Consider the following 15,175-nt stretch of genomic DNA (forward strand, 5'->3'; position numbering starts at 1 on the left):
TTTCAGGGGAGCTTGAAACGCAGCGATTTGCTCCAGAGGACAGATTCCTAAGGACCATTTGGCAGAAATTCTGGCAGCACTTTCTGGAGGGTGGCCTGTTAGGAACAACCTGACGCCCTCCATGAAGTCAGGTCCAGCCCCAGTGGCCACAAGGGATGACCTGGCTCCTGGCACCGGACACCAAGGTGGTGCCTACTGGTGGCTGGGACCACAGCAGAAGTGCAAATCCTAAGTAGAAACAGCCGCCGACGTGTTTCCACTTCTCACACAGGAGAGGGTAGACAAACTGTCAATCAGATCAGAACTCTTGTTTCAAACACTAGAAACACATGGGAAAATTCTATTTTCTTTTTCAGCCAGAAAACTACATCCAGCCAATAAGTAGGTACTAGTGGAGACTTAGCAGCTAGTGTCCCACAAAGCTACTTATAATTTTTTTAAATTAATTAATTAATTTATTTTTGGCTGTGTTGGGTCTTCGTTTCCGTGCAAGGGCTTTCTCTAGTTGCGGCGAGCTGGGGCCACCCTTCATCGCGGTGTGCGGGCCTCTGTCACGGCCTCTCTTGTTGCAGAGCACAAGCTCCAGACGCGCAGGCTCAGTAGTTGTGGCTCACGGGCCTAGCTGCTCCGCGGCATGTGGGATCTTCCCAGACCAGGGCTCGAACCCGTGTCCCCTGCACTGGCAGGCAGATTCTCAACCACTGCGCCACCAGGGAAGCCCCCCACAAAGCTACTTAAATTAAAGGAAAGAGGGAAGACCACAACCCTTTTTTTCACTCAATCTTTTATGGCAGGGGTTGGCAAACTATGGTCCATGGGCCAAATCTGGCCCACTGCCTGGTTTCATACGGCCCCTCAAATGAAGAAAGATTTTTATAGATGAACATTTGCAATAGATTTGATAATGGGGAATACTAACTTTGAATCCCAATTAAATGTTATCCCCTAAAAGCATTTCATTCTTCTTAGTATACCTGTAACATTATAGAAACTGTACTCAATTATGATGTTTTGAATTTCATCCAAAAAATTGTGGAAATTTGTTTTCTCTCGTTACATAAATACTCACGTAATTTCTTTGATTTTGCCTCTTGGACGATAAAGCCTAACTATTTGGGAATTCCCTGGAGGTCCAGTGGTTAGGACTCCGCGCTCTGTCGAGGGCCTGGGTTCAATCCCTGGTCGGGGAACTAAGATCCCACAAGCTGTGCGGCATGGCCAAAAGAAAGAAAGAAAGAAAAAAAGCCTAAATATTTACTGACTTGGGCCCATCATAGGAAATGTTTGCCGACTCCTGCTTTAGGAGGTCAAACTGAATCCCAAAGACATTAAATTCTATTACTGAATAAATTATATGCCAAGAGGAAGAAGAGCACAGCTTCTTAAATATTAACGCACACTTTTTATTATATTAAAATCAGGCAATGGTCTGACAATAAAAAGTCTACCTATGGAATACTGTTATGTTAAACTTTACTTACAGGATGTTAAATCCTTAGAACTAAGGTTTTCCCCAGAAAAAGATGAATGGAAACATCAATTGCTTTTCAGACTTGATAGTTGCTGCTTCAAAAGGTGGCTTTACACAAACACTAAGTTAAAAAAAAAAAAAAAAAAAACTTAGAACACAATGAATTGCTTTTATTTCGGTATGCGTCCAACATCTCAGCATTTAGTGGTCCTGAACAGAAAAGTGGAAAAACGCAGCCATTGGCCAGGAATTCCGGGGATCTGCCGTGCACACCGAGTTCTTTCTTATCCCTGCTGAGGACCGAGAGAAGCAGCAGCACCGAAACCAAAGTGTGCACCGAGTTCATGGTTCTTTTTGTTCCAGTTGTCAGATTCCAAACTAGACCCAAATGGATTGCAAGGATGACCAAATGAGAGCCCTGTTTAAAACTTCTTCAATTTTTAAAAGCAAAAGCAATTACAGGAAAAGAAAACAATTCATTCAGAGGGACCGTGTGTGCTTACAAGTGTCTTCTGTGGCCTTTCTCCAAGTTTAACCACCAAGGACTTTGAGAGCTGGCAGGTCTGTGACCCTGGTGACTGTTCTTTTCACCTTATCAAAACCTGAGCTAAAAAAACGTATCAGCTGATGATGACAACAGAGGGTGGCAGGGCTGAGGACCCAATATTCATTTCCCAGGCTGGTGGGCACTGAGGAAGTGTGGTTCCAAAACTAAATGAGGGAGGTCAGATATGCTTTCCAACCTTACCTGACGGCTTCTGGCCAAAGCAAGGAAGTGTCATGGAAAGTGTCGGGTGGTGATGGTGCAAAAAGGGACTTGAGGAGGAAGGACAAAGCAGCACCCCTCGATTAAGGTGGAGGGAGAAGATATGGGGAAAGCCCTGAATTCCTCACCAAAGGCCAATTTCAGAGGGGAGCCGAGGGGCTTACAATCTATGCTTCGGCCAAGGGTGGTAGTGGAGAGTGGGAAGAGGATGGGGGCCTGGAAGGGGGGCAGCATTTAAGACTTAAAGAAAGAAACCAGGGGTGCAGACGAAGCATCCCCCACACCCAGCAGGAGTCCCACAGGCTGTGACCTGAAACCCTTACATCTACTCTAAGAAGCCACCCCAAGCTGGGGGGCTGTTGCAGAGAGGGAAGAGGCAGGGGGAGGGGAAGGGGAGAAGGCAGAGACCCCAGGCCATGTAATCAGCAGCAAGGTGATTGCGTGGTGTGTCTTTTCACAGTTGAGTTAGATGTGCCCCACCGGTTACGATGGGAATCAATTTAAATATACTTTCTTGATCCCAGAAGTTCAACTATGTGGACAGTGGTTACACTTGACAGGATGATTTGTTATAGCACAACTTATATATTTCAAATGGACAAAAAATTAGTATCATTTACAGTATCTTAAGATAAACTGCCTTTGAATGGGAGCTTCCTTTCCAGTACTTTGAGGTCTACAAGACGTATCTAGAAAATTTACTACTGTGGAAAATGAAGACTGCTTAAATCGAATGGGGGGTAGGGGAGGGCCTGTGGTTTTTCTTCTTGATTAATTGCTGTAACACTGTCCTTCAGGAGGCTGAGGGAGTTTCATGTTTTCTTTAGACATCATTAGGCGCCGAAGCTCTTGCAGGACAACTTTGATGCTATATGAATTCTGCCATTTTGCTAGCACTGATATGGCTCTTGGGTCCACCTACAGAAAGGCAAACAAAGAACAAATTACCGTCAGGCTCTCAAACAGAAGAAAAGTGGTAAAAGCTGGAGCTAAGCTTCAGCAGAAACGTGAGTAAAATGCATTTTTCAAGTTGAACATGCTGATCACACAGTGGTAGCTGACGTGCAGAATACCCACAGGATTCCCTCCCTCCAGTTAGTCTGTTGTTCCCTTTTTGTGCCCCAAACCCCCACTGTGTGGGAGAAGGAAATTATGAATAAGTAAAGCCACCTTTAGAGAAATGGCACTGACACTTGGTGAGACTCAACCCAACTGGCTCTGAAACAACGACCTGAGCTGCCCCTGGGCTGGCTGCTGCTACTGCTCAGGGCCTGGCCCCTCTCAACGTTACGCCCAGGTTGTGGGCGATGAAGAGGTACCGGGCAGTAGGGAGACCACAAGCAATGGGTGGTGAGGACCCAGGCTCTGATGACCAGGGCCTTCCTCAGAGCCATACCCCCTCAAGTTAGTGTAGCATTCCCCAAGAAATTTCCCAAAGTGTGAGCTGAGTCCTGGGTTCAGGACTTCAGGTGGAACTCAAAGACAACACTAAACACTGAACACAGTAACAAGGCTCATCTCTTTTCAATTTTCTTTCAAGTCTTCTGAATACCTCAAAGCAGAAGGCTTACTAGCTCATGCAATGCTAATATGCAGCACCCTTTAATACTTGCTGATCTCCCCTCTGAACAAGAGAGCAGGCCTCAGAGGCTCAAAAACCTTAGGCAAGCAACATATGGAGGAAGAATTTACCAACTTTGCTTTGCTTTTGTAATATTTACCATTGCCGTTACTGCCTTCTTACGACAAATGAGACTGGTTTCCATTTATGGCAGTGCAGATGGTGGTAAAAATAAGTTAAAAAAGCAAGACCATTAGAGGAAAACAATCGTATGTCGTCCCCAAATAAGGCCCATGAGGTCACAGTGTGACCTTGGGCAAGCTCTTTCACCTCGGTTTCCTCACCGCTCTCCCTCTTGGGTGTGTATCAGGACTGAATGAGCTCTTATCTCGAAGTGACCGGCACAGTGCTGAGTACTACAGGCCAGAGTAAATGCCGTGTAAGTTGTGGTTAAACACAATTGGGAAACAGGCCCTCACCCCAAATCTGCACATGTTCATACTGCAATATATTTTATCATCAAATAACCAATTAACATATGGACTCCGGCCCAAAGTGCCCCTGATATTAAAGGACAGAGCATTTTTCAGAGAACCCCAGAGAACAAGACGGGGCAGGAAAAACAACTTACCACTCCATTAGAACTATTAACTCCATTCATATTAATTTTTGTTACAAATCTTACAAAGGGGGGTGCTTCTGGGTATTTAGGTCCACATTCTATTTTAAGGCTGTATATTCGGTTTTCATAAATTGTCTGGAAAAAAAAAAGGGTACAGCCATGTCAGGCAATTACAAAGAATTCAAAAAGGTAGAACTTCTGAAACCTCATTTATTCCTGACTGCAGAACCGGTGCATCTGCTTCCATTACACAAAGTCTACTTGTTATTTGATAAGTTAGCAGTAATTAGTCCTTACACTGGTGTATATGAATCCTGGCCTGGGGGGGGGAATATAAAGAAGGCAGAAAATTTAAGCTCGTTATCACTGAAGTTTCTGCTAGTGTTATTAAGCCCAATCAGATGGACTTGTTTTTATGTTAATTTTTCTACGGTCTGGGAAATGGTGTGTAACAGGCCTTCTTCATTCTGGGAAGTCACACCAGATGTCTACTCATGCGGGGATCAGCAGCCAGTGCATTAAATACCACCATGTACAAAGCACAGAACAGGTAACTCTTGAGAGAACTTCAAAACGAAGCACAAGGTGGGGGTGGGGGAGAGACAGGAGAGTCGCTTCCCACTTCATCACCCCTTCCGGGTTGTGCTCTGTGAAAGGGACCTCAGCTGTAGGTGCCATCATCTCTCCCTGCTGTTTTTATGATGACCTGAGAGATTACTGGCATTTAGTACGTGAGGTGGGGAGCCAAGGATGCCAGACCTGCACTGGAAAAAAATAGTCCTCCAAATGCCAACTGTGCCTCTGTTGAGAAACACTGGAAAGGTCCGATCCCCTAAGCCAAGGAACTTTTCCCTTTAACTTCCACCCAGTGAACAGCAGAATGTGCTGATTTTCCCAGGCTGTTCCTTCTGCCTAGAGCCCCGTGCCCCAACCTGGACTACTTCACAACCTTCAAGACCCGGTTCAAACATCATATGAAACAGAAGGCTACTTCACAAGTTTTCTGTCTTATATGAAGTTGCATTATCATCATTTGCGTGTCTGAAGACCACACCAAGGGGTGACAGCTCCCCATCAGACTGGCCCCCTTGAGGGCAAGGACCACCCTCCTCTGGGTTCCCCTCTCAGGCACCAGTGCCCCTTCCTCACTGCATGCTGCACGAGAAATGGCTCCTGTGTAAACAGTGACATCTAGCGGTCTTTGGGGGGAATAAATTAAAGAAGATGTGATTTAAATGCTTGAAAACATTATGTCTAAATAGTGGCCCGTCCCTAATTTTAAAACTGGGACATATATTAATATTTTAAAATCCAGAAGGCAGTCTTAATATACGCATAGAAACTTCACATCCACTTAACAGGGACCCCAACCTATAACAAAATCAAAAATCAATTCTGGATTTCCACCCACCCCCAAGATGCTCCCCCCTCTCTTCTTCCCTCATAAGTAGCAGCACCATCCAGCAGTTAAGGCAAAAACCTAGCAGCCAGCCATGATTCCCCTTTTCCTCACCCCTTGCCTCCCAATCATCAAAAGGTCTCAGCTTCTACCTCCAGAAGAGATCCCACACCCACCCACTTTCCTCCACCACCGCACATCATCTGAATCACCCCAAGTCTCTGCCTTCTCTCTCGCTCCCCTAGCATCTGCTCCCCACACAGCAGCCTGACTGACCTTTGAAAACCGGAAACCGTTCCTGTGGCTTAACCCCTCCAATGGCTTCCTGGTGACCTAAGAAAGGAAGCCCCAGTTCCTGGAGCGGACCCTGTGCACCCCTGCCTTTCTCTCCGTTTATTCTTCTCCCTCCTCATCCAGCCCCAGGTCCTCTCTCCTCGGGGCCCTGATACCAGCTGCCCCACTGCACACTGCAGCTCACTCCTCTCAGTGTCCTCCTGACCCCTCGTCTGAAGACTGACTCCCAGTCTTGTGTCTGACACCCCTCACTAAACTCATAACAAGGAGGGCAGGGGCCTCAACTGAACTGGTATTCAACTGTTTGTTGAATGAATGAATGTTGCTCTTTAAGCTTTTATAAAAGGAACACCTTGTTGCAATTAAGGAGTTTCCTCAGAGAAAGAAAAACTCACTCAGTAAACGTAACAAGCAGGAAGCAAAGAGTGGCACGGTTTCCGTACAGATTTATGGAAAATATGGTAAAAGGTCCAGCCTCAGCGCCTAACACAGTCTCACACTCAATAAATATCTGTTGACTGCATGGATCCCAAATTCATCTCTGGGTGTGTCCTGCATTCCTGCTCACTGGTTTTGTCACACAATTCAAAGACAATTTCTTACATTAAAAAAGTCCCTGGGGGCTCACAGTAATTACCAAAATCACAAAGTCTGTTAAAATATTTGACACTACATTTTGGAGGCTCTGATGCACCGATTTATTCACCTGCCAGCATGGTTTGTGGCTTATCAGTGTTGATAAGAGGTCACTGATCACTCTATTAACAACAGCATCAAAATGGTTAAGAAGGTAAGCAGTTTAGTAATAGGATTCTGATTATTACATAGATTAAATCTTAACGTTACTCTTGACACTATGAAAGTCTAATTTAAAAACATGCATGCTATGACTAACTTAGAACAAGAGAAATATCGAATTTCTGACCACTTATGTTCAACTGGCAATTTCACTGGAACACAGTGAAAAGTGCCTCAAGTCAAGTGAGCAGAGACACTGAAGGGTCACTAAAAAGCCCAAAGCAAAACTGTTATAGAAAATGAGGTTCTGGTTTTCTTCTCTTTTGATTACGAGGGCTCCAAGGACCTGCTAAAAAGGTTTCATTGAGGAAAGGAAATGTGCCTGAAGGAGAATTGCTAGAACATTCTGTCTCTGTGAGGAACACTGCTCTCTTTAAGATTCATTATTTGATCATGGAACAACTTTGTTGTCATGGCTTGAGCTTCACGGGGCAATTTGGCAGTGCCTATCAACATGTTGAAACAGGCGTGCTCAGACCAGCAAGACCATTTCTAGGAATTTCCTACAGACGGACTCGTACAAAAAGGTGAAGCACTGTTTAGTTATTTTTGATACTGCAGACAATCTAAATGTCCACCTGCAAGAGACTGACTAAACAAATAAGGCATACTCTTATAACTGGATACTCTGTAGCCTTTTCAAAGGCTGAGGCCCAGACACACACACACACGCAAGCATGCACGCACGCACGCACGCACCCCTGCAAAGGATGCCAAGACATAGCTCTTGGTATAGCCAGCAAGTTGCAGATTATGTACAACCTATAGAAGCAGACAGACACCTCCCTCCAACTCTGGATATATTTATATGTACATAGGCTGTTTCATCCATTGATCACTACATGCCCAGAGCCTAGAGATTACAAACTTTTCTTGGGCCTAAAATATATATGTGAGATCTAGCTTGATCATGAGGAAAACATCAGACCAATTCAAACAGGGAGACACTCTACAAAATATTTGACCAGGTCTCCTCCAGACTGTCAAGGACAACAAAACCAAGAAAAACCTGAAACTGTACAGGCACAAGGAGCCTAGGACATGACAACAAAACACAATGTGGTACATTGGATAGGATTCTAGAACAGCAAACAGACATAAGGTAAAAGCTAAGGACACCTGAATAAATTATGGACTTCAGTTAATAATGTATCAATATTGGTTCATTGGTTGTAACAAATGTACTGTACTAACATGTTAACAATAAGGGAAACTGGGGTAGGGCGGTGTATACCAGAACTTTCTTTCTACACCACCTTTGCAACTTTTCTATAAATCTGAAAGTATTATAAAATACAATGAATGTTTGCTTATTTATCTATTTATATTGCAGTATAGTTGACTGACAATATTAGTTTCAGGTGTACAACACAGTGATTCAATATTTTTATAGATTATACTCCATTTAAAGTTATTATAAAATATTGGCTACATTTCCTGTGCTATACAACACATCCTTGTAGCTTTATTTATTTTATACACAGTAGTTTGTATCTCTTAATCCCCTACCCCTATTTTACCCATCCTCCCTTCTCTCTCCCTACTGGTAACCACTAGTTTGTTCTCTGTATCTGTGAGTCTGTTTCGGTTTTGTTATATTCATTTGTTTATTTTTTAGATTCCACATAAAAGTGTTAACATCCAGTATTTGTCTTTCTCTGTCTAACTTATTTCACTAAGCATAACCCCCTCCAGGTACATCCATGTAGTTTCAAATGGCAAAATTTCATTCTTTTAAAATGTATTTCTAAGATGTATGAGGTGTGAGAAAAGGAAAAAGGTATTGGCTGCAAAAATATGCAAAGCACAAAATCTAAATTAATATATAAAAGAAAGATGACACTAGGTGAACTAGTCAACCATTACTCAGTTCAAATCTGATACAGTTATATAAAAAGTATGTTTAATGTGCAATGTGGGCATATGCTATGTTAGAATAAAGGATGGGCCCTCTAAAAAAGGGAGACCAGGTAGAGCCTGAGAAGATCTCAACAACTTAGGACATGGACAGGTAGTAAATGTGCAGGAAGAGGTGTGAGAGGAGACTCATCAAACTACTGTTCACAGTTAATCTGGGGAGGAAAGTGGGGATTTGAAAGTTCGGGAAAAGCTGGGAAAAAAAGACACCACACTAGGATTTTAACAGAGTATTTAATATAGGGAATCGGTTAAACAGGTGTCACTGGACTGAAAAAAGCTTTAAAAGAGGAGCCTGAACTAACACAGAGGGAGTAACCGCAGGGAGCAGGTATCACCTCTGGGTTAGCTAAGGCTTATTATTCCCTTTGTTCCCCCTTAAGGCTGGGGCGGCAAAGGAACAAAGCTGGAGTTGATCAGATCTAGAGGCTCAGAGGAAGAGGGCTCCAGAGTTGAACCCAGATCTCTAATGAGGGGGTGCTGCGAGGCTGATGCTGGGGGTGCCCTCAAAGGCTGGAGGCTGGAACCCACTGCTGATGCCAGGATGAAGGGCAATTACCAGAGTGGCGCAGACAGAACAAGAGGCAAACAGGAAGGAACAAGTCTCTTCTCTCCGCCTTACAGGCTCTCTCCTGTGTCCTGATTGGTGGAGCCTAACAGGAAGCCAGCTGACAAAGGAAAAATGTAGTTTGCAGAGTGCCAGCCCCAGGATCCAAAGCAGAGCAGGGAAAGGTGGGCTTGGAGCTTACTAACCAGCACCTGCACACACACCCCTCTAAACAGTGACAAGACACAATTTTCCTCTGTACAAAAACTCTCTTCTCATCAGTGAGGGTATCCTTCTGAGTGAGCCATAGGTCCCTCTGAAGGCAATATTAATTATTCATTTCTCTAATTCAATCATAGTGCCACCTGAATATTCTACAGCCTAAAGACTAAACTGCTGAGTTGACCACACAATCCTAATAGAAAATAAAAAGGCGAAAGGAGGCATTCGCTTCTTCCCATTTGCTATCTGTTCCCACCAATGTCAGTCTGGCATGAGGCCCTCATCCTGGCAGCAAGAGCTGTCTCTGGTCTCCAGCTTCTGGCCTTTCAGTGCTCCTCCAACCAGCTCTGCTGGGCCCCACAGGAACTAACAGCAGAGGGTATCTGTCCTCCAAGTGTTAGGTTTCGATGGCCCCAGCCTCCCCTGACCCATCCCCCCAGACCCAGGCGGTGTTGATTGCTTTGTGCTATCTTTGTGTTACCCCAGTGTGCTTTTTTGGCTTTTTTCAGTCCAACACCTATTTGATCAACTTCCTATATTAAATTCTCTCTGTTGAAATACCTAGTATGGTTTCTCTTCCTGACTGACATAAAGAATTAAAGGGAACAAAGAGAATTGCTTACTCTGTACTGTCTGAAAAACTTTACCAGAATATATTCATTTATCAGACATGTAACTTAAAGCTTTTAAAAAAGAGATGGATAAATATGCACTGATATGGAAAGATGTCCACCATCTGCTAAGGGGGAGAAAAAAATAAAGCTGCAAAACATTAAGCATAGCAAGGTCTCATTTTTATTAAAAAGGATATGTATTTGTTTGTGTACCCACAGCAAATGCCAGGAGAAACACACCACACACCAAATGATCAGTTTTTATTCTGTGGGGAGTATAATGAAATGGGGAAAGGATCACTTTCCTTTTACTTCACACACTCCTGTAATTCTGTTTGTTCTTAAGCATGCATACAATACTTTTAGATAAGTATGTGTATAAATACACTCTAACCCACACATACAAACACTATCTTGGAGAACCCCAGAGGTACTAACAGTGCTTCTCAACCAGGGTAATTTCTGTCCCTGTCCCTGTCCCACTCCCGAAGTGGTGGGAGTCAGGCAACCCCTGGAGACATTTATGACTGTCACAACAGGGTTGGGGAGGTGCTTCTGGCATCTAGTGAGGAGACACCAGGGAAGCTGCTGAACACCCTCTAATGCAAAGGACCGCTCCAAAACAAAGACTGACCCAGCCCAATGTGCCAACAGTGCCAAGGCTGAGAAACTTTGCTCTATAACCTGGCTAGTGTTACCACCTCACGGTCAGAGTAGAAAGACTCCACGTCTAATGCTGTGGACAGTCACATGTTTGCCAGAATCTTGCAAGGGGCACTTGGATGGGAAGCTTTACTTTTAGGTTTGGAGGACTTGCTTTCAAAAAAAAAAAAAAAAGATATATATATATATATATATATTTTTTTTTTTTTTTCAAATAGCTAACACACACATATGATTAAAGCATAAAGAGTACAAAAATACAGTGAAAAATAAGCCTCCTTTCCACCCTGACCCCAGCCAGCAATCCCTTTTGAAGCCAACTACTGTCACCAGCTTCTTTTATGTTTTCCAAAAGTATTCTAAGCACACAGAAGCACAAGTGTATGTCTGGCCTCTTCCTCTTCCCTCACCCACCCCCACCCCAAGTGACAGCACAGTCTGTATACTGCTTTGTACCTTTTTTCACTTAAATATCATGAAGATCACTCCATTTCAGCACGTATAAATCTGTCTCATTCTTTTGAAAAGCTAAACAGTATATAATATGGTCCACTGAAAGATACTGAGGTGCCTTCCAATATTTTGCTACTATTGAAAACACTGCATGAAATAATTTTGTACATACAGGCTTTTGGGCAATACATTCAAGAAAAGCTGAGTAAATTCCTAGCAGAACTGCTGGATCATATGGTATACACCTTTTAAATACTGGTGGAAGATTCTGAGTAATACAATAACAAAAATACAACAGGGAGATGAGCTACTCAGAGCTCTATTTAGATGCTTTAATAATTAGCTTGATATTCCAGATGCACAGCATATACCCTGTAGGTTAATCATAAAATAGACTGGTCACAGGAAGCACCTAGAAGCAGGTAGTTCCTTTTATGACTTTGCTTTTAACCTTGGGGAGCCAGGGCAATAGAAACTATAAGGGTAAAAAGATAGACAGTAACAAGTATTGGTGAGGGAGCACAGAAACTGATACACTCATGCACTGCTGGTGGGAATGTAAAGTGGTGCAGTGCAGCCACTTCGGAAAACAGTTTGCCAGTTGTTTAAAATGTTAAACAGTTACCATATGATCCAACAATTCCACTCCTATGTATATACTTAAGAGAACTGAAAACATCTGTCCACATAAAAACCTGTATACAAATGTTCATAGCAGTATTATTCATAATGTGCAAAAAGTGGAAAAAATCCAAATGTCCATCAATTAATTAATGGATAAACAAAATATGGTATATCCATACAAAAGAATATTATTCAGCCATAAAAAGGAATGAACTACTGATAAGTGCTATAACATGAACGAATCCTGAAAACATTATGCTAAGTAAAAGCCAGTCACAAAAGACCACATATTGATTCCAATTACATGAAATGTCCAGAACAGGCAAATGCATAGATACAGAAAGTAAACAGTGATTGTCAAGGGTAAGGAGTGAGCTGGTAGAAGGCAGAATGGGAGTGACTGCCAAAGGGTATGGGGTTTCTTTCTTGGGTAATGAAAATGCTCTGAAATCAGTGACAGCTGCACAATTTTGAATATATGGTAAGTGAATTCTATGGTTTGTGAATTATGTCTCAATTAAAAAAAAAGGATGTAAAGGATATATGGAAAGTATCTTGCATACTGTAGCTACTCATTAAAAGTTAGCCCCCTTTGGAAAGAGGTAAACTGAAACTCAGGGTAATCTAAGACGTTTTAGGTAGAACAGCATATTTTCAACAGAACTTAGTGTTCATTTTATTTGTTCATTTGTTTGTTTAAGTATATAATTCAGTGGTATTTAGTGTATTCACAATGTTGTACGCTGGTTCATTCTTAGTTTGTTAGAACCTAAAAATCAGTCTGTTAACAAATCTGTTGAACATCTACCCCATTCTGAGTCATTTCTAGGTGCTCTGGAGAGTAAAGAGAAGGGAAGAATGGTTCTCATCTTCAAAAAACCTAAACCATTCTTAGGAAGATAAGAATGCAGTGAAGGAAGCCATCACTATACAGTGGACTTTCAGAGACAGCAAATGATCTTTATGAAGAAACAAGCCTTCTAGATCAAGGTTTTTCCCAGTATTTAATAGATTCAGAAAACCCCGATTTTCATAGATTAAAAAAAGATCAAGAAATGAGTAAAAACAGATTGAATATTTTTTTTAAAACCCCCCAAACAAAACAACAGGGTCACAAAAATGATTCAAAAAGTAACATTAAATATCAAAGCCAGTCATTCACCATGAGTGTTTATGACAGTCTAAGAGTCCTAACACTGAGCGAGCACCACACTCTTCCTTTGTTCAGACAGGGCCACATCCCATGTGTCCTTCTATCTCCCAGAGGCTGGTGCAGAGCCTTGCACGAGGTGAAAAGAATGACCGAACATCATCACCCTTAAGCACAAGCAGACACAGCAAAGGGCCTGCTACACTCAGGCAGAATCTCCTACCGCTTGTCTGAAACAAGTGTCACATTATTACAATCTATTTCTTCACTCCTACATCAAATTACTACTTAACACTAGATAATTCTATAATGGGAACAGATGAAAACTCAAAATATAAATAGGAAGGAGACAATATAGCACAGTGGTTAGGAGCACATGCTCTGGAGTGAGACGAGGTTTGGGAATTATCAGCTATGTGAGTTTGTGCGAGTACCCTGACTTTTCCAAGTTGGCTTCCTCATCTGGAAGATGGAATGCAACTATGCAACAGGAGCACCTTACAGCAGGCTCTTGTGAGAATTAAAGGGCATTTCTGGGGGGTTTACTATGTGCCACAAAAAAAGGTTAGCTGGCATTATAAGACTGGGAATGCTCGAAAATCACAGAGCTCTAAAAGAGAGGTCCTGTTCCCCATCCCCATTGTCTTTGTCTTCTTTGCAACGGTCTTTGGGCCCAACAGAGCCTGGAACAGACCAGAGCAGACCAGGCAGGCAATAACCCTTTGTTGAATGGCCCAATGAATTAGGATACAGACGCATGGCAGGACTGGGAAACAATGAATAAAAACCACAACCATGAAGGTTTTCCAAAGTCCAGTTGGACACTGTCTTCAGGAATGCTGGCTGTACCTGGAGCCTTGTTATTTGAGAAGCCCAGGAGTTTGTTCTAAACTACATGAGGGTACAATTACCTCAAACCTCACTGTCTACATTGTCATGTAAATTCACACTATGAGTCTAAACAGGTTTTTGCTTACCATTTAGAGGGATTAAACAGCATCAGAGGAGGTTCAAATATATAAACTGAAACTGGTCAAAAAAGAATAGCCACATTTCAGAAAATATACCATTGGTGAGCTTTTTCCGTGATAAGGCTAATATTTTTTAAAAGGAGGCACAGTGAATTTAAGACATTGACATTTATAGCGGTAGCTCGACGCTTACTCTTGGAGGCCCAATTATCATCCCTGTCCATCTTGTAAGTGTCATGTCTTCGTCATCTTCTAGACCCCAGCTAACTGTGCCATCTCCTACTCCTTTCTGGCCTTCTTCGAGTTCTTCCAACAGTCGGAAATTGCGAGGGACTTTTACTCCTAAAATAAATGGAAAGAAATTCAAGATACTAGCAACTCCAGGGGAACTTGTAAGCCTAGAGCTAGCTGCTCATTATCACTAGGTCAGAATAAAGATGCTTATGTGCTAAAAACTTCTGCAAGTTGTCGTACCTCAAGCTTGCTGCTTACGAAGCTATCTGTATTGACCAGCACAACCAGAAGGAAGGGGCACGTGGTTTGTTACAGGTGAAGTGACGACTACACCAGGGCTGGATGACGGAACCTAGAAAGACACCCCACCCCCATCCCTGGAGCTTTGACGAACTTCATAAAGGGTTTACAAGCCGAAATGTTGATTAATTTGGGCCCAATAGTTTGAGATGAAAACTAAAGTGCTAACAAAAGCGCCTTGGAAGAAAAGAGGCTATTTCTTTTGTTTTGTTCTTATTCTACATCTCTGGGTCTAAGGGCATGCTCATTTGTTGGAACGACTCTCAAACTACCTTAGGAGGAACAGACGCCCTGGCCCTATCATGTAACAACAGTGTCCTCTTGATCAACTCAGAGTCAACAGAAGGCGGCAAGGATGAAAAACTGCAAATATTTAAGTCATAGTTTCTCTCTTGTGAAAAAGCTAAGAGGGCAGCCAGTTCTCTGCTTTACCTGTTTCCCAAAATCCCAAAGCCTGGAAAGTAGCTCATGGAAGCAAGCACACAAACACATCTCACAGGTTCATGCCACTGTACCTAAGTTCAGGCTACTGTACCTAAGTTCAGGCTGAGGCTTGCACCGCTTCTGGG

General features: G+C 42.8%; 1 protein-coding gene across 2 annotated transcripts in view; it reads right to left on the reverse strand.

Annotated features, from left to right (window-relative positions):
• Positions 1-1,626: 1,626 nt before the first annotated feature.
• Positions 1,627-15,175, reverse strand: part of UBE2V1 (ubiquitin conjugating enzyme E2 V1) — a gene marked incomplete at its 5' end in the record, with an annotated part of 33,186 nt that continues 19,637 nt past the window's right edge. For both annotated transcript variants that reach the window (XM_079718944.1, XM_079718945.1), the window contains 3 exons: positions 1,627-3,155; positions 4,430-4,555; positions 14,266-14,414. In XM_079718944.1, the coding sequence (XP_079575070.1) occupies positions 3,009-3,155; positions 4,430-4,555; positions 14,266-14,414 (422 nt within the window). In that variant the 3' untranslated portion in view covers positions 1,627-3,008. The remainder of the gene's footprint in view (positions 3,156-4,429; positions 4,556-14,265; positions 14,415-15,175) is intronic.

Source organism: Hyperoodon ampullatus (assembly GCF_949752795.1).
Source record: "Hyperoodon ampullatus genome assembly, chromosome: 14".
NCBI classification, from domain to species: Eukaryota; Metazoa; Chordata; class Mammalia; order Artiodactyla; family Ziphiidae; genus Hyperoodon; species Hyperoodon ampullatus.